General features: G+C 40.3%; 1 protein-coding gene across 2 annotated transcripts in view; it reads left to right on the plus strand.

The window, feature by feature from the left end:
* Positions 1–20,384, plus strand: part of LOC136676242 (protein phosphatase 3 catalytic subunit alpha-like) — a 58,703-nt gene that overhangs the window by 13,457 nt on the left and 24,862 nt on the right. For both annotated transcript variants that reach the window (XM_066653098.1, XM_066653099.1), the window contains exons 2-4: positions 5,655–5,852; positions 11,898–12,022; positions 18,845–18,956. In XM_066653098.1, coding sequence (XP_066509195.1) covers positions 5,655–5,852; positions 11,898–12,022; positions 18,845–18,956 — 435 coding nt within the window. The remainder of the gene's footprint in view (positions 1–5,654; positions 5,853–11,897; positions 12,023–18,844; positions 18,957–20,384) is intronic.

Here is a 20,384-nt window from a genome sequence, read left to right on the forward strand (position 1 = left end):
TGATAGTTGTAACCTAGAAACCCAGCGTTATTTAACCTCTTATTTCGCTCATTGGTCGGCGGCGCCTATAAAAATAAAATCACTTAGTGTTATATCCGTCAGTATATCTCAGGTACTACAAGTCCAAAGTCGACAGTCAATGTACCAAATTAAAGCTTAAAATCATTTTAATTGATTTAATCATTTTATATATAATCCCACTGATAAATAAGTATTATTGCTGTTATTGGAAACTGTTATGAAAATATATTAGTGACCGTACAGATTTTCAGATTTTTCATGGCGTCATATTTGAGTCAGTGTGTACATATCATACACCAATCGAACAGTCAGACTCTCAGGATCATGAGGATATACACTAAAATGTAGGTCTAAGGAATTAAAGCCAAAATAAACAAGATAATCCAAACTTCACGTTTCTTCCTCATCGATGACAAAACCGCTGCTTCTCGAAGCCTGAAGAGCCCACAAGCGGCTCACACACAAAGTTAACACAGCAGCGTTTACCTTAAATAGTCCCCTTCAAAATGAGACTAAATTTGAGTCTCTCCGTCAAACCGTTCGTGAGTAATCCTCATGTTTGTCAAGAGTACTGACCGAAAAAAAAAATCCCCAATAAATAGTACACAATATAAAAAAATAAACAAAATATGATCCCTGTGGACTTATGTCACACTGCCTTGGGCTCACAGCTTTGCAACGCCATGCCAATCAAGTCTGTAGACCAATCAGGGGCAGAGTTATGGCGATGCACATCCAAGGAGGCGGGACAAACACGCAGCAGAGCGCATAGGTTTTCAGCGCCTAACAGACCCAGACACCACAAGAGACTCAAACGGTTCTATTTGGCAGCCACAAGCTCCACAAACAATAATCAAGTCAATAAACATGTTTCAAAGTATAGATGTCTTTTACTAATAACATTTCCCCCACTGAGGACATTTAAATGCAGCAGGGGATGTGGGGGAGGTTGACTTGCTTTACAGCCAATCAGAGTGCAGCTCTCGCCTTTTAACACGTCAGTCATTTAAATGAACACTGTACTCTGTGAGAAACAAGTGTAAACATCAATAATAAACTCAGTACATCAGAATAAATCACACCATAACTAAGGGTTGCTACTGTTTGGTGAGGGACAGGAGACGAGTTTCTTATAGAAAGTAAAGAAAAACACTAAGATGTTGACATTAGGTCTAGACAAGATATATACACTGTATTTTTGCAGTAAAAATAATAATTTTCCTTATGGAGAGCTTGGGGTGTAAAGAGACACTTGGAGAGGCCATCTGTCCACTGTCTGCTCCAGCTTCAATAACTTCAAATCAGTAGGACGTATCAACTCCAAATTTAACCTGATGAAAGTAGACCCCTGGAGACACACTTTTAAAAAGAAAACAGTAATGGGACTCCTGAACTCTTCAGTTTATAGCCACTAACATTTTCTTTTCAAAAATAAGACAAGCGCATGCATTTTTTTGGTTTTCATAAGCTTTCAAGGGATTTCTGTAAAAATAAATCATGATAATGCCGGCCATCAAAAAACCCATATCAGTCGATCACTAGTTCAGACAGGTCAATAAATTATTTTCAATTCCTCATTGAGTCTTTCACTGGCCACCAATCCAAGGAGTGTTTTAAGCGTAATTTTAAGAGTTGCTTTTGTATTGAATAAATGCAAATATAGCTTTCAGAATTTACTGACACCTAGTTTGTGTGTATGTCTGCATTGCGTTGTGATTGACAAATCTCTCCGGCCAATCAGCACTCTGCAACTTTTAGTCTTTGGCTTGGCTTGCTTGGAACCACGAGTGAGGAGGGACTTAAGTACCAAGTTTCATGTACCAGGTACCACATTTGCCTAATGGAAACGCAAAAGAGAAGAGTAGAGCAGGTACCATGCAGTGGACAAGTGCCCATCGTTTCATCTTGTGGAGCCGATCTCAAGAAGAATTCGGATAAAAGAAGATGGATACAGTCTATTTCTTTTTGTCTCTAGAAGATCATTGTCAATTAAAACGAACATGCTGGAGCAGCTGTACAGGAGCCCAAAGTCATGCCAAATGTAAGCATGAGCTTTAGAGACATAAAGCCTTCCAGCTTTTGGCTGTAGAGCAGTTATACAGCAAGCCAATTATACATCAGTATGTAAGTATTCAGTGTGAATTCATAGAAAAGAAGAAGCTGTTGCTGTAGGAAAGGGGACAATCTCCAAATACATGTTATTAATTCTGGAAGAAAATGTGGGTGCTCTTATAGTGTATCCTAATCATATAAAGTTATGTTCATCCAAAGTCTGTTTATAGAAGTGTAATATACCTAGAATATCCAATGTAATGATTCTGTGTGCTCCTGGGTGTCTTCCTGACCTTATCAGAGTAGTAAAGTGCTTGCTGGAACATACTGTTATGTCTTAGATGATTTGATTTTTACGCAGCAAGTCATTAATTAAATCGTGTTGCAAGCCTAGGATCAAAACCTTCTGTCAGAAACACTCTCATGATCACACGGCTTAGCCCTGGCTTTGCTTGTATGTCTCTATTGATTGGATGTCTTTTTAAGCCCTGAAGTTCAACCTCCTAGATGTACTGGCTGAACAGCCATTTTATAACTGAACTTGAGCCACCGCCTATACCCCACTCCCCAACCCCCCTCCTTTCTCTCTCTATGGCAACCTTTTAGACTTTCACTAAGGGATTTTGACAAGCAAGATTACCTGCCAGTTCAGTTAAGGTGAGGGATTAGGTGTGGAGTGTCTCCAGAAGTCTCCAGTGGCCTGTTCTGTGTAGCAACAATATAAATAGATAGCAAGCTCATGATAAAATAGGCGAGGTTATAAAATATCAGCGACATGCTTCTCCTGGGAGAAACGCAAACCCACCAAGCAAAGGTTCTCTGAAATGTTTACACCTTTTTCCCCCTCTCTTTTGTGTCTGAGATTATTTTTTTTTTTTTTTAAAGTGAGCTAAATATAAAGAAATCTGAGGAAACGAAGCACTGTTCTGTTTTATTGTTTGGAAAGATTGATCCACATGCCCTTTTCAGAGCCCTCAAACACATTTCTGTGTTTAAGTGGTTGCCTTCATTTTGGGAGCTTACAAATCCTGTGTGATGCCCCAGCCATCCATAATCAGGTATCCAAAAGGTCATTCTCTCTCTCTTTCTCCCTCTCGTGCTCTTTTCTACACCCACATGTCTAGTTCTCACTCAACATCTGCTTATGGGTCAGCTTGGGAATTTTTAGTTGTCACCCATGTTGGATAAACAGTATGGCCAGATGTTTGAAGACACAAGATATGAAATGGTATGAAAAATTAATATCATGATTATAGTGGCCAAAATTATGGTTGTCAGTTTTATTGTTGTGATTAAAAAAATCAAAGGTTGTAAAGCTGTGAAAGTAATGAGGAATGATTATTTATAACACTCAATTTCAGTGTTTTTGTGGAAATATTTAGTCTCCTCAGTACACTCAGCAGCGGCTTCACATGAATCTAAAGTGAAATGTATATTTCTGCTTCAAACCTATGCCTTAGGCAATGTGTCAACGATAACCCTATACGTTTCATCGACACAGACCGCATCGACTGTCAGTAGTTGGACAGATATTATTTATGTTCAATCGAAGAAGTACGGAACAGGGTGGTTTCCTTGAAAGAATATCTTGTTTTAACGGCACTTAATTCTGCGATATCTAGTGTTGCACACCACCTGGAACAGGCCTGAACTGTTCCTTTTGAGGCTGCTCCATGACTTTGAGCTGATGGAGCCAGTTAGGCTTTCTCACACTGATTTAACATATTGCCTCATTTACATTGACCGACACTCTCTTTTCGTTTGGTTAAAAGCAGAAATGCTCACAAACTGGCAAAGTTGCATTTGGTTTTGTGGCTAGGTTTGCTGCCATTGTGTCCACTTTATAAAATGAAAACTGGCGTTCAGACATGAGTTCAGATGCCAACAGTTGGGAAAAATTACATTCTTAATCTTTATTTTTTAAACAAATTTATTTAACATTTATTTAACATTTAAAATTCAAAATACTCACAACTAGGGATATCATGATACCAGACATTTATAAGACCAATACCACTAAAATTCCACAATTCTTGATACCAATTTCTACACCACAGCAAAAAATAAACCATTGAAACGAATGCATGTCAACATAAATGCTTTTATTTAAAATGTATTGTTTCCCAGTAACAACCAGAGGTGCAATTTAGTTTTTTTTTTTTTTAACTGTTGTTCTTGTTCTTTCTAACCCAGTAATCTACCCCTTTAAATGTCAGACGTGTTGGAAGGTGGGAGCTTCAACCTGATTGGCTGTAGAGCGGGGCAACCTCCCTTACACCCCTCCTGTATTTAAATTTAAATTCTAAGCTTTAAAACATATTTATTGTCTTAATTATTGTTTGTTGAGCTTGTGGCTGCCAAATAAAAACCATTTAAGTCGTCTTTCGTTCTTCATGGGTCCGTTAAGTGCTGAAACATAATGCGCTCTGCTGAAGCATTGTGTCTGTGTGGTCTGTGTGTGTCCCTCCTTGGAATGCAGAGAGCCTATGTTACACTGGGTCATATTATGATTTATTTTATATTTTTGGCCAGTACTCTTAATACAAACATGAGGATTACTAATAAATGGTTTGACGGAAAGACTCAAATTTGATCTAGTTTTAAAGAGAACAGCCTAAGGTAAGCACTGGTTATATGGAGCTATATTAAAAGTTTTGTTCATTTGACAAAAAGATCTGAAACTTTAAAAAATACAACAGTGCATTCAAAATTAAAAAAGAGTAGAAAAAGAGTTTCAATTTAAATAGAATTTTGATTCAATTATTTTATTTTTTGGATTACATAATTTATATTCAATGTTCACGTTCCTATATATTTTGATATTTGAAATCTTATATTTTTTCAGTTGCAGATTTCATGTTTTCAGATTCAAATCTTTTTTTTTTAGTCTCATAGCTTTTTTTTCAGTTTCGGATTCTGAACCTTTTCTCGTGTGGGAGGCGGGACTTCAGTGGAGTGGGGCATGGTCTGATGACAGACAGCATGGCAGAGGAGTTTCCTCTGTGTTGACAATGAGCACTATCAGCGAACACTCACGTTATATGCAATATTCAATGTAACAAAATGACAAAGTCCTTTATAGTGAGCTCTTTTAGACAACATTTGCTACCTATCGCAGTAAAAGAGCTATAAACTCTGTCAGAGGGCGTAGTTCCACAGCCACACTTTAGTTTCCCAGCACTTTGCTGGCGATGGCGTCCACTCATGTTATATGCACTATTTAGTATTCAGAGTTGTGCACCCTTGCCATACCTAATGCCCTGATTTTGCCAGAAGGGTTTAAAGCCCCTCAGCACTGATCTGTGGAGCTATGCTCTCTAGAGCGCTGAACCTTTCACCTTATAAAGAGCAGATCTGGAACTACTTGCTTTACATCAGTAGCTGAACTCATTAATAGTTCTTGTGGCTGAATGCAATACCTTCAGAGATCTTCCAACATCTAGTGTCAGACAAATTGGTAACTTTTGCTTAAGTTTGTTGCCTGATATATTATAGGCCATCACTTATGTTTTTATTCATTCTCCAGGTGGAAGTTGGGTTTGGGTTGAGTTTTGAACCATATGTTCATGTGTTTCCCACAGCTGTACCCTTGCCCCCTCATCAGCGGCTGACCATGAAAGACCTGTTTGTTGATGGCAAGCCCAACACAGAGCTGCTAAAGAGCCACCTGGTGAAGGAGGGACGAGTGGAGGAGGACGCGGCCCTTCGCATCATCAATGAAGGAGCCAACATCCTGCGGCAGGAGAAGTGCATGTTAGAAGTGGAGGCGCCCATCACAGGTGAGCCCATCCGTGCATTTAGCCCATCCGTGGTAGCAATCACCCACTAGTGAGCACAAGCAGTATGCTGCAAAGAACATTACTCCCTGGGGAGCAGTTTGGAGGTTAGATGTCTTGCTCAAGGGCACTTCTGCCATGGATTACATTTTTTTTTCTGCCTGTACTGGGTATTGAAGCTGCGACCCTTCTGACTCAGGTTTGCCTCTTTAACATTTAAGGCCAAGGCAAGTTGCATTCATTGGGCAATTCAGCAGACTCGTAGGACAACACTAACTGCCAGTTCTGTTATGTCATCTAACAGATGGTAATGCTAAGTAAGGCTAACTATGCAGACCTTATAAAACATGCATGAGCAAGTAATAATCCAGTCATAAATCACTGAGTAATTGCTAGATGTTTTATGATGTATATGAGACATAAGGGATCTTAAACTAAGGTGAGAGGTAATTGCTCTGATAATGAAGCTTCATTTCCTAGTTACAGGGCAGAAGCTCCTTTTAGAACACCAACTAATTCCCAAACTGTCTGTAGCTACATAGACCTTCCCATAGACTGAGGAGTTCTAATTGTTCTCAGGTCATAGTTTATTGACCGTATTTCTGCTTTCAGGCATACGTCACCATGCTCAATGCCAAGCATAAGCTGGCTGCATAAGAGGGCTGCATGAGTTGAAATGGGGTTTCTCTTTTCAGATCTAATCATCCAAAATCAGTACATGACCTCACAAATGTTTAGGTTAGGTGGCCATGTATAAAGACGGTGGCAAAAAGAATGAACTCTCTCTTAATACCCTTAATTAATGTGTGAAAAATATTTATTAATTTTGAAAGCATCAATATATATACCCATAATATATATGTATACACCACACACCATATATTGTGTGTGTGGTGTATACATATATATTATTTTATACAAAAGATAGTTCCGGTCGTGCACTCTGATTGGTTAAGAAGTGTTTTAAAATGTGCTTTAATTCGCGATAACAGAACGTTTTTTTTCACAAACACTGTATAAGTCTGCTGAGCGCCATTGCTAACAACTGTCTACGCTGCAGCTGTCCTTATCACATTTTCACTGCTAAGTTAGCTTCAGTTCATGTTTCCCACAAATAAACTGTCTTCAGTTTACTTTGAGACTAATAATACAGATAAAAATCATGTACCAATCATATTCAGTCACTATTATTAACACATTTAGTAACAGTTTAACTTGAAATAAATGGAGACTGATGGCAGTGGCTGGCACTAAAGACCGTTTAATTCAACACCAAGACAAAATAAAACAATTAAATGACTTGAGACGAAGGCAGGTTAAGAACACAAAAACAAGAAAAATTAAGACAGAAAACAGATGCCAGTGGAGAGAAAGCCCATTGAAGATTCAGTTGCTGTAACCATCCTTAGCGTTTGTGAGGAACTCTCAAATCATTCCCCATTCCCTACATAGAACATTACATGTAAGTCATGACTGAGGGTTTAGAACTAAGCACAACATGTTTAAAATTAAGTCATACAACCATGGTTCAATATGGAAATATGTAGCTAGCTATATTAAAAGTAAAATGCATTATGGCTGGTTTATCTGGACTAGTTTTTTCAGCAGATTATGGGTCTGGGTAGTTTATTCGGCAGTGATACTGTAGTGGTGAGCTGAGGCTGATCCAGTCTGGGTTGCGAGTGCAGTGCAGTAGAGTTGCTATTGTGACTTAACAAGCTACTTGTTGAGGAACTATAATCTGGTGGAAAGATTTACTAATTTCATAAACATTTTTGATACCACTTTCACATCTCCATTTATATGTTTCATGATTTATTACCCGAACTGTTGTATAAAAGCAATAGAACAGTTGAGGTTATGTGTTATCATGAAGAAACAGCACAGCTGAGATGAACTACAGCACTCGCCTTTGGCTCCTTCTTGCGCCGCAGCACAGCCGTGCTGTTATTTCTTGATACACTCCCTCTCGCGTTCTATTGCTTATTTTTTTTTCTTAGGTTTTCCTTACATTTCCTGAAAAAGTTGATATGTAGATCACAGGTTCTTTGCCATGTGAGCTTGTACCACCCACATAAGTGTGGTGGTCCTGCTGTAATCCGAGAAACTAGCTCCAACACTAATGATGCACTGGCCCCTTTTTTGAAGAAATGTAAATTGGCTGTTACCTGGCAACAAGGATGCGGCCAAGTGAGTGGGCTAGAGTCCATGTGAGGCGCGTGGTGGGCTTCAAGAAACAAATTTATTAGTTCTAATGTATGAAATGTTACACTGACTGTTTGGCAGATTCCAGTGTTTCAAGAAGAAGCCAGTGTGTGAAGGCTTTATGCTTAGATGTGGTTTGATGTAGAACTGAAATCCAGACCACACAATTAAAATGGGAAAATAAGGGGTAATATGCGACACATAAAGAAGCTTTAGATGTCCTTGTGTTTCATATATTTCAAAGCTGAACAAGAAAAACACAAAATGTACTATGTTTTAAATACTGAAAACAGTGTCAAAACATATGCATGACAATATTTTGACATACATACAAGATAATTGGAACTGTCTTCAAAAATGTTGGCTAAAGTGTGGCAGTGGTCCAATAAATTGCAATCATATAAGTTTGTACATATAGGGAGGCTTTGTAGTTGAAAGCCAACCAAGTACCAAGTGAGTAGAGTTGAGTAGGGTAGGTACCATGCAGTGGAAAAACACCATAAGTGCAGATTCTTTTAACCTGCATGGGCTAGAATCTCACTGAGTGAAACTTTCTCAGAGACCGGTCCTGCCATTTCTTAAATGGTTGCACCACTTGGGAGCTCAAGTATAACCTTGTACTTGAAGTCTCTTTTTAAGCCTTGTACGACTGTTAAAATATCTACTAGCTATCTAGCCTGGAGCCAATTCATATCATGGTGTGGTTGGATCTTCGCTTTTGACACTGGCCGTCCAGCCTGGCCCTCTTCAGCAAAACTCAGGCTTGGGTGCCAGCCTCTTCCTGCCACTGAGCGAGGGTTCAGACTTAATGCATGCTCGCCTTGGCTACCTTTGTTGCTAAGTGACGGCTGCCTTGTCACTGCAGGACTGATGTAAGGGTGTGCGGAGGTGGAAGTCTCCTTCGAGCTTGAGGCTGAGCCTGATGCTTTTTTATAGGCACTTGTCTTTAATTCCTGCCTATATTATGTGCTCTTTTACCGCTACTTTGAGATTTCCTCTCTTTACCTGTTAATTCAAGTTGCAAATGACATTCTTCTCTGCTTGCAGAAATGGCGTATTATTGTAATCAAATATCCCATTGTTGTCTTCGTTTGTTTCTCTTGCATGTATTGTATCATTGGAAATGATTCTTATTTCTCAAAATATGCATCGAAAAGAAGCTCAGTGTGTTTATAATTTATTTATTTAACTTTTTTTTGTGCAAGTGTGAAGGATATGAGGTAGTTGATAGGAAAGGGCAGCGAATACATCACAGCATTTTTTTTTTCCTCGACCACATTTTTCAAAGCACATGTGGCATTACACAGCAATGTTAAAAATAGTCTTAGTACGTAAGCTCTCCTGTCTTGGTCCTAAAGACTGTGACTTTAATCTCCTACCTCAGCCATCCATGGCCTGATCTCCAACAGTGTGGGTGTATGGGTGGCAATCTCTCTACTCAATCACTCAGGAAGATGCGAGGCAATATAGGTTTCTTTTAGCAGAATTTGAATAGTTAGTATGCTCATTTAAGTGTGTTGAGCTCCATTGACTGAACTGATATGGGGAAACTGGAGATAATAAGCAAGATTATTTCACTGGTCAGAAATGTATGGGCTACCTTTGAAAAGCTAAAACTCAGTAGGACATAATTAGGCTTTTAAGCTGTTTATTTTTTAACTTAGTCCTTCATGTTGTTAAAATATAGTGATATGCTGCCCCAGACCCTAGAGATGGAATAGAAGGGAATACTCACTATTCCCCGCATTACTCACTATATACAGGCGCTGGTCATAAAATAAGAATATCATGAAAAATTGATTTATATCAGTAATTCCATTCAAAAAGTGAAACTTGTATATTATACTCATTCATTACATACAGACTAATATATTTCAGGTGTTTATTTCTTTTAATTTGATGATTATAACTGACAACTAATGAAAACCCCAAATTCAATATCTCAGAAAATTAGAATTTTACCCAAGACCAATACAAAAAAAAAAGCATTTTTAGAAATGCTGGCCAAATGAAAAGTATGAATGTGAAAGTATGAACATGTACAGCACTCAATACTTAGTTGGTGCTCCTCTTGCCTGAATTACTGCAGCAATGCGGCGCGGCATGGAATCGATCAGTCAGTGGCACTGCTCGGGTGTTATGAGAGCCCAGGTTGCTCTGAGATTGGCCTTCAGCTCGTCTGCATTGTTGGGTCTGGCCTATTGCATCTTCCTCTTCACAATAACACATTGATTTTCTATGGGGTTAAGGTCAGTCCATGGTCCTTAAACCAGGTACTGGTAGCTTTGGCATTGTGTGCAGGTGCCAAGTCCTGTTGGAAAAAGAAAATCTACATCTCCATAAAGTTGGTCATTAGCAGGAAGCATGAAATGCTCTAAAACATCCTGGTAGATAGCTGTGCTGACCTTGGACTTGGAGAAAGCACAGTGGACCAACACCAGCAGAGGACATGGCACCCCAAACCCTGACTGACTGTGAAACTTTACACTGGACCTCAAGCAACGTGGATTCTGTGCCTCTCCTCTCTTCCTCCAGACTCTGGGTCCTTCATTTCCAAAGGAAATGCAAAATTTACTTTCATCAGAGAACATAACTTTGGACCACTCAGCAGCGGTCCAGTCCTTTTTGGATGCGAGACGCTTATGACGCTGTTTCTTGTTCAAGAGTGGCTTGACACAAGGAATGCGACAGCTGAAACCCATGTCTTACATATGTCTGTGTGGTGGTGGTTCTTGAAGCACTGACTCCAGCTGCAGTCCAGTCTTTGTGAATCTCCCCCATATTTTTGAATGGGTTTTGTTTCACAATCCTCTCCAGTGTGTGGTTATCGCTTGTATATCTTTTTCTTCCCTTCGCCTCTCTATTAATGTGCTTGAACACAGAGCTCTGTGAACAGCCAGCCTCTTTAGCAATTACCTTTTGTATCTTGCCTTGCTTGTGTAAGTTGTCAGTGGTCCTCTGTGTGTAATGAATGAGTATAATATACAAGTTTCACTTTTTGAAAAGAATTACTGAAATAAATAAACTTTTTCATGATATTCTAATTTTATGACCAGCACCAGTATGGGGAACATAAATCAGGGTAATAAATGATTTTGGACATTGCTATATGCAGGATTGCTCAATATTAAGCACTGGCAAATTCCATCACATAAACATTCTAAACATCATACCACCAGTTTAGTATAACCACTGAGTAAAATATAAACAAATCAAATAATAAACCAAGTCTTCATTAAAGTCTGAAGTATATATTCTCAAAGAATCCACTAAATAATTAGTAAGGGGTTTGTGGAGAGGTTGCAACTTCTTCTCTCTGTAGCCTTTTTTGGCTAAACGTGAATCTTCAAACTAAAATAATGCCGTGTGTTATGTGTAACAGCTATCTGCTAGAGTACTTTGGTTGTACATTACTTGGTCCATTGTGGTATTTTTTTGATACACTGAAATTTGTGCAATATGTTATGCTTGTGTACAGTAAAAAAAAATGGTAGAACCCCCAGATTAGTGCTCTATATAGTGACTAGGGCACTTTTGGACACAGCCAGGGACTTTGTTTTGTTTGTAACTGAAAGCTGGTTTATTTTGGTGTTTGGTGAAATCCTTGGAGTAAATATATGACCAGAATATTTCACATGGGCATTATTGACAGACAATTGATCTAAATCAAATTTCTTTTAATGATACGTGTAATGAGTTGGTGGTTACTAACTCATGAAGATGTCTATTTTTATCTGGAAAATCATGCTCTGCACATAAAACAAACAAAAAAAAGAAACATAAAAAAACATAGTTTTATAATGCCCTCTACTGACTGGACCTTTTGTTTTGTGATTATTTTAGTGTGTGGTGATGTCCATGGTCAGTTTTTTGACCTCATGAAGCTGTTTGAAGTGGGAGGCTCACCTGATACGACACGCTACTTGTTCCTGGGAGACTACGTAGATCGAGGCTACTTCAGTATAGAGGTTAGTGATTTGTCTTTTAGAGCTTTAATTATTTTATTTAACAGACAGGCTCAGACGTCATTTTTCAAAAATGTCTGACTTGGGTAAGGGTCAGATTCAGCACATCTACCGTGTTTCCCCGAAAGTAAGACAGTGTCATACATTCTTTTTACCTCCAAAAGTCCCACTATGTCTTACTTTCAGGGTATTTCTTATATTGGTAAAAAATGTCGATTTTTGTTTTAACCATAAAATTAACATTTATTAACAACCTGAACAGTATGGTATTCACCATAAAAGAGTTTTATAAAAGCAAGTGCCTAGAATGTCTTGTTACAACCGTATCATGACGGTATATCCATATATAACATGTAAAACAATGAAAAACGGTAAGAACGAACAGTTTGAATATGTTATACTGGAAGATAAAACAGATTTATTCCATGACAACCATGGCTGCGTGTTGGACCACGGACAACATTACTGCTGCTCCCGCGGCCTCCACATCCCTCCGCTCGTTCCGCTCCAGATCCGTCCGCATCCCGCTCTAACCGTCCGCATCCCGCAGTTAATGCAGCAAAAGGTACCGGTACTATGGCTTATATTTTTCCAACGTACAGTTTACTATGTCTTACTTTCGGGGTAAGTCTTACATTAGCCGACCCCCCTAAAACCCGCACTGCGTCTTACTATCGGGGGTGTCTTACTATTGGGGAAACACGGTACTTCTATAACATGATTGTGTGTTGTTGCTGTGCTGTTTTATGGTTCAGTCAAACCACAGACTTTGGTCTTTCAGCTTTTTATTTTAGGCTAAAAATGAAAAGAGAAGTACAGTTCAGTTGCAATTACTACCTAAAACACATGGACCCGGTCTGTTTTTATGAGTTATAACATTTGTACTTTATTATATACAAGCAACTTCTTGAGATATTGTTGTTGATAATGTCAGCATTTAGTTTTGCTCTTGCCATTTGAAACTTGCACTTTCATTTCGCAGTTTTGATATAAGCATAATTAATCTGTCAGCCCTATTGATGAATATTTTGAGAAGTTTGAGTGTTGTTCTTAACTGTAGTTATCCTGACCACCAAAAAGTAGCACTCAATGTGTGTAAAAGTGATTATTTACTGTTATTATTTTTTTCTTAAATGTGCAACTCAATGAGATTACAACCAAATTGCTTTGTAGTATCGGAATGCTCAATAGAAGGTGCCCCCCACATGGGAGTGGGCGTGATTAAAATGGGACAGAACAGAATGCCATCCGGACAACTAGGTGTCAGTATCATTTTTATTAGCTGTTTATTAAAAAAGAGGATGAATCACTGGAAAAATTACTGATTGCACCTTTAATATAGTCCATTTTTATCTGCCCAGTGATATTGAAAGGCCCTTAATCTATGTTTTGTGTCTGCTAAGCCAGGGACGTGACAGCTCCCAGAGTGCTTAAGACAGGCAGGCTGTGAGAATGGCAGCAGCCAGGCTGCAGATCTTAAATGTGGGACTCTGGGGTACAGACCACCTGGTGTCCAGAGACTGCTGACCCATAGATGGAGAGTGTGAGCTTTTGAGGGTTAGTTTATGGAGTGATAACCAGCTAGTCTTTGTTGATTATGCTTTAACAGATGGCAGGGGGAATTTGGCCTGCTGGCAGATCCTAGACCCGGACAGACAGAGGAAAGGGGTTAGATTGGGGTTAGAGAGACAGAGACAGGGTAGTGTACAGCCATACTCCATAAAAACTGCTTCTTGGGTAAAATATTGACTTAAGTAAAACCTTGTATGTATGTAAAGTAAACTTTCTGTCACTAACCTGGTTGTGTTTTGTAAGTGTTGATGGGCAACAGCCTCTCCAATATGGGTCAATTGATTTTCTGGGGGTTTCTGGAGCTCTTTTGATGGAGACCATGCAACTTCTCTAAATGTCATAGATGAAAGAAGCCGAGGTAAAGAGCAGGGTCCGCAGACACCCCCATCAGGGACATCTCGCCCCACTGTCTTCTGGATAACATCAGTTTTAATCTTAACCAAAAGATTGTTGGATATTTTCACCATTATTTCACATTTGTTTTTACATTTTTATTGTGGATCGTCTTGTTTAATGTCTAATATGTCAATGCGAATGCTAAGAGAACCAGAACTTGAGTGCAACCACTGATGTTGCCTTTGAAAGATGTGATTAAAGTTACAACTCTTAGCCATTTTCACACATCACATTCACACAGCTGATTTTGGTTGGGCTTGTGAAGTAATGTCTGCAGTGACCTGTCATTAAATATGCTTTTCTGTTGGCAGCTGTGATAGAGTAGCAACTGAAATGAGGCTGAAACAGGGTTTGTTTATTTGTCATATTTCAGTTCCACCTGAAAAGATGCAGCAGCATTTCTCAGCCTGCATCCTTTAAGGTGGAACAGAGGCATCAGAAAGTAACGGTTGCACAGTTTAAGGTAGAAAGACAATTCTGAAATGGGATTAAATGGAGTTAGGTGGGTTCTGTCATGTTGACCCAAGCTCCTCTTCTATTCTCTTTTGTACTTGCCTGAAGAGACCAGTTTGTTTTGTCATAGGCTCCTCCTCCTCTTTTGAGGTTGTCTGTTTCTGTATGATCCATCCATCCATCCATCCATTATCTGTAACCGCTTATCCAATTTAGGGTCGCGGGGGGTCCAGAGCCTACCTGGAATCATCGGGCGCAAGGCGGGAATACACCCTGGAGGGGACGCCAGTCCTTCACAGGGCAACACAGACACACAGACATTCACTCACACACTCACACCTACGGACACTTTCGAGTCGCCAATCCACCTGCAACGTGTGTTTTTGGACTGTGGGAGGAAACCGGAGCACCCGGAGGAAACCCACGCGGACACGGGGAGAACACACCAACTCCTCACAGACAGTCACCCGGAGCGGGAATCGAACCCACAACCTCCAGGCCCCTGGAGCTGTGTGACTGCGACACTACCTGCTGCGCCACCGTGCTGCCCTCTGTATGATCCAGGAGATTATAATTCTGTTACACACACACACACACACACACAGAGAGAGTCCATTAGTTCAGACTTTCACCACTTGTCGGATACAAAGAGAGAACTGGAATTTTGTTTGCCCTTGACACAGAGAGAGAGAGAGAAGGAAAGAAAGGGGTGGGGGTTGGGTGAGAGAATGAGAGAGGTTGCTAATTTCTCCCAGATTTACCTCTTCTACTCACTCTATTCACTTATCTCCTTTTTCTTACACTTTTTTTCTTTTTCATTTTCTCATCATTTGTATGTATCTCACTCACTGTATCTCCATCTTTGTCCTTTTGTGTCTCAAGTTATGACTCTCTCTCTGACCCTTTCTGTCTGTCTCAGGCTATATCTCTCTATCCCTTTTCCCTCCATCTTCTTTCTTTCCCTCTCTGTCCCTCACTGCCTGTCACTTTCCATCTCTCTCTCTGTTACCTGTAATTTTGTGCTCATTTGTCCTTATGCGTGGGCTGATTTACAGCCCCTACCCCACAACACACACACACACACACAGCACTATTACTTCAGTTGGTATTTGAATGTGCACCTGTCCTTGGTTTCCTGGGTGCTGTGTTCTTTAGGAGCCGAGTGGGAGCAGAATGTTAATGTGAAGGAGGAGAGGAGGCTCAATGAAGGCTAATGAGTGTGTGTGTGTGTGTGTGTGTGTGTGTGTGTGTGTGCATGTGCATGCACCAGCGAGTGTGTTCCACTACTGTACCTTTTCTGCTTTCGGTGCTTGGTTGTTGTCAGCTGTTTTGATAGTTTTGGTGCATGCCATGCTAGACATGTAAATTACTCAGAGTGCTCTCTGATTTAGATGCTGTATTTCTGCAGATTTTCCTGAACATATTCACCATCTGTTCAGTTTTTAATTAAGAGCCACAACCATGTGCTTACCACTGAATCAGTTACACGGCATTGTTGTATTTCTTGAGGTGTTCTATGAGGTGTTGTAAAAAGCAATAAAAAACAATCTGCCTATTTTTTCTTTTCTTTTTGTTCAACTTTGATTGTATTTTGTAAATATAAACACATTTATAATTTAATGCCTGCAACCCACTCAAGAAGTTGGGACGGGGCAGAATAAGAATTAAATGTTTATGTAATGTCTAATTACACCATTGATATACATAGGTTATGGCTCAGCCTCAGATGGTCCGATAGGCAGGAGAAATCTGTGCTGTGGTCAAAGTAAAATACATTAGACGATCTCAGCACATCCGCAAAACAAAACCCTTTAGGTGGGACTGTGACTCCATTGGTAGCAGCACTAAATGATGGAGAGCTAAGTCTTGCTGCTAATTGGCTAAATAAAAGTGATGACCAATGAGAAGTGCATTCACTGTTTAAGAGATGCAGAGTATCTACCCCTCCCTCTGGCTGAGGGAGAGCAGCGTGTCTCAAATAAGTCTCGCCACAAAAATACGGGATAAATCGCGTCCCATACGGGTTCAAAACACAACATGGCATTTAATGTCCAAATACGGTTGCTGACTCTAATCACGTCCCCTCACAGATCAGTAGTGTGTCCGCTACGGTGGCCAGCAGAGACAAATCACAACAACATTTACAAAGGGTTCTACAGGAAGAGGGGTTTGTGTGAGCTTGCCGCCTAGAGGAAGTGGAGGATCAATTTGAGCCCAGTAAAGCCGATACAGATCAGTAAAATAATACTGTGATCGGCGCCAACACTGATCTTTGAGATCGGATTGAGACATCCCAAGTTTGTTGTGTTCTTTCTGTGTCTGCGTGGCTTTCAGTAGGTGTGAATGTGTAATGCCTTTTGATGGATTGTTGCTCCACCCGGGGTGTGTTCTTGCCTTGCACCCAGTGATTGCGGATAGGCTCTGGACCACCGCAGCCCTGAATGGGATGAAGCGATACAGGAAATGAGCGATTGTTTTTATTAAGTAACCTGGTTCCTGTCTTTTGGAATAATTCATTTTGGAATTAGTGTATCTCCCCATCAGTTAGTATGTACGCCATCAGTTTGTGAAGTTCATTTCAGTTCAGCGTCCATCACTTTCCTGCTGTTCTGTCTTTACTGGAGTGATGGAATGATGGAGTCCCCCTCAGTGGAGTTTTGCTTTTTTCTTCACCAACACAGCTGAGTCATCTCATCAGCTAATTATCAACACTTCTGCAAGCTGAACCAGAAAGTGTGTGTGTGTGTGTGTGTGTGTGTGTTAGGGGAAGGGGGTTCCAGGACTCCAGGAATGGATTGCTTTAAACTTTAAAATATATTTCTCATGGTTCAGCTGTCAAATCAACATCTTGAAACACTGCATTAACTTTATGTGAACACTATAAATGAACCAACAGAAATGGCCTTGCTACATAAACAGAAGTGTGTTTTTCCTTCTCCTGTAGGGTTTAAATGTCTTAGGTTTTGCTACTGACGATTCTAATTATACATTAATGCAGAAGCAACAATAGTCTGACAGCTACAACTGAAACTGACAATTATTTGTACAATCAATTAATCTGTCAACTATTAATTAGCAAATTAAATTATTCTCCCTTCAGTGGTTGTTAGTATGAAAGTATAGAAGCAATAGAAGTCCTGTCATGCCCTGAAGTCATTGTCATGGCTGTATTAGGAGTCCAGTATCTAAGCTATTAAAATCAATGAGACAAATTAATGCTTTTGAAAACTGCAGTTGTGACTTTTTATTATTTAACAGTGAGTGTGTGCTGGGGCGGCACGGTGGCACAGCAGGTAGTGTCGCAGTCACACAGCTCCAGGGGCCTGGAGGTTGTGGGTTTGATTCCCGCTCCGGGTGACTGTCTGTGAGGAGTTGGTGTGTTCTCCCTGTGTCCGCGTGGGTTTCCTCCAACAGTCCAAAAACACACGTCAAAAGTGTCTGTAGGTATGAGTGTGTGAGTGAATGTGTTGCCCTGTGAAGGACTGGCGCCCCCTCCAGGGTATATTCCTGCCTTGTGCCCAATGATTCCAGGTAGGCTCTGGACCCACCGCGACCCTGAACTGGATAAGCGTTACAGATAATGAATGAATGTGTGCTGTATGGGATTAAGTCTGATAATTGATTCATACCTGTGTGTAAAGCACTCTTAAACTAAAATGAAAATCAAAATATAAAATGGTATCAGCTAATATTTTAGTCCCTCAGAAAATACAACTAGAGGTTGTATTAATCAGACGCTAACATAATGACTAAGTCTTTGTAGTACGGCTGCAAGGCTGCTAAATTATTTTGCAATTACAATTTGCAAGATTGCAGCTTTCTGTTAGCTAGCGATACAAATTGTATTATGGCATGCATTTTTTGTATTAACTTGTTTTATTCTGGGAAATTTACACAATAGGGTGGTATGGTGGGGCAGCAGGTAGTGTCACAGTCACACAGCTCCAGGGACCTGGAGGTTGTGGGTTCGATTCCCGCTCCGGGTGACTGTCTGTGAGGAGTTTGGTGTTCTCCCCTTGTCCGCGTGGGTTTCCTCCGGGTGCTCCGGTTTCCTCCAGGTGCTCCGGTTTCCTCCCACGGTCCAAAAACACACGTTGGTAGGTGGATTGGCGACTCAAAAGTGTCCGTAGGTGTGAGTGTGTGTGTGTTGCCCTGTGAAAGACTGGCGTCCCCTCCAGGGTGTATTCCTGCCTTGCGCCCAATGATTACGGGTAGACTCCAGACCCACCGTGACCCTGAACTGCATAAACGGTTACAGATAATGAATGAATGAATGAATGAATTTACACAAGAAATTACTGATACAACCCCACACCTGTGACATGGCAATCACAAATCAAAATTTCTAAGCATTTATTTAATACAAGTCTGTCTCACTCATTTTCTCGCACTCTCTGTCTGCAGTGTGTTTTGTTCCTGTGGTCACTGAAGATCAAACACCCCACTACCCTCTTCCTCCTTAGAGGAAACCACGAGTGCCGACACCTCACAGAGTACTTCACCTTCAAACAGGAATGTGAGTCAACGCCTCTCCTAATGCAGACACTCTGGTGATGCAGAGAATACATAAAGGCTTGTGGTGTGCTTATCGCTTGATTTTTCTTTTAACACAATTGTTATTATTAAACTTATACACTGTTCAGCCATAACATTATGACCACCTCAATGTTTCTACACTCACTGTCCATTCTCTTAGCTCCACTAACCATGCAGGTGTCTACAAAAGTCTAAAATTACAGACAATAGTTCATCTGATGCTCTGCAGGCTGTTTGCCCCCTTTCAACATATTCTTCAATGGTCAGGCACCCACAGGACAAAAACAAGGACAGTGAGTGTAGAAACAAGAAGGTGGTCGTAATGTTATTCTGTGTCTGTTTTTATTTATTTATTTCTTTGATCATTTTGATCTAAATGGCAAACGCACCCTGCTGTTTACAATCTGTCAAAATTCCATAAACTCCCAACCAGCATGATTTGGACCAGACAGTGCAGAGAAATTCAAAGGGAAATTCGGGGGTTATATAGTATTGCTGACTTAACATAACCAAGAATAACTTACATTACTTGAATGAAAGAGGAACTACCATATGCTGAGCATAATGAGCAACACCCCAAGCTATAAAAAACATTGAAGTAGATGAAGTTTGAATGGAAAAGGAAAAGGTAGAATAAAGATCTGATAAAGCTTGAAAAGAACCCATCCCTTTGTGTGCAAAAACATAGATGAATCTACTGTCCGTCCTCAGTTTAGGTTAGAGCCCTTTTGCATAACAAAGAGGAGAGCCAGGTTTGACAGTGGCCACATCTTCATTTAGATGTGCTCTTCATCTGACCTTGTTGTGCATTGAATGGGCATGTATAAATAAAACTTGGCAGATGAATCTGAGGCCTATTGCAGGAGCTTCTGAAAGCGAGGCAGATTAATGAGGAAGTTGAGCTCAGACACTACAGCAATAATAAGCTTAATAAGCTCCTGAAAGAGTGTACACACAACTGATAATGAGTTCTAATTAGGCTCGTCTGAACCGAGTTGAATAGGAGCCCCCCCAGCTCTTAGCTCCTGTTCAGTTTATGCAACTGCTTTGCCTGTGGTCATTAGTGAATTCTGGGTGGTGCAGTTGGCCATAGATAGGGTCCTTCATCTTTAGATGATGAGATGTTACAGGGTTGCATCTGATTCAAGTGGACTATTGCTTTGAATTTCACAAAGCCTGCTTAAACAATTATGACAGCCATGCTTCAGATGGAATGAAGCAGTGCTGTACTGTAACAGATCTGAAAAGGCCTTCAACAAACTGGTGTTTAAAAAAATGGTGTTCTATGACAGTGCAGCATTTAAAGTCACTGTGATTATATGGTGCTTTTCCACTGCATGGTACCTTTTACCTGGTTGGTTTCCCACTACAATGGTTCCCCCAAAACTTAGCCAGTGACGTCTGAAGG

The sequence above is a fragment of the Hoplias malabaricus genome, chromosome X2, assembly GCF_029633855.1.
Source record: "Hoplias malabaricus isolate fHopMal1 chromosome X2, fHopMal1.hap1, whole genome shotgun sequence".
NCBI lineage: Eukaryota > Metazoa > Chordata > Actinopteri > Characiformes > Erythrinidae > Hoplias > Hoplias malabaricus.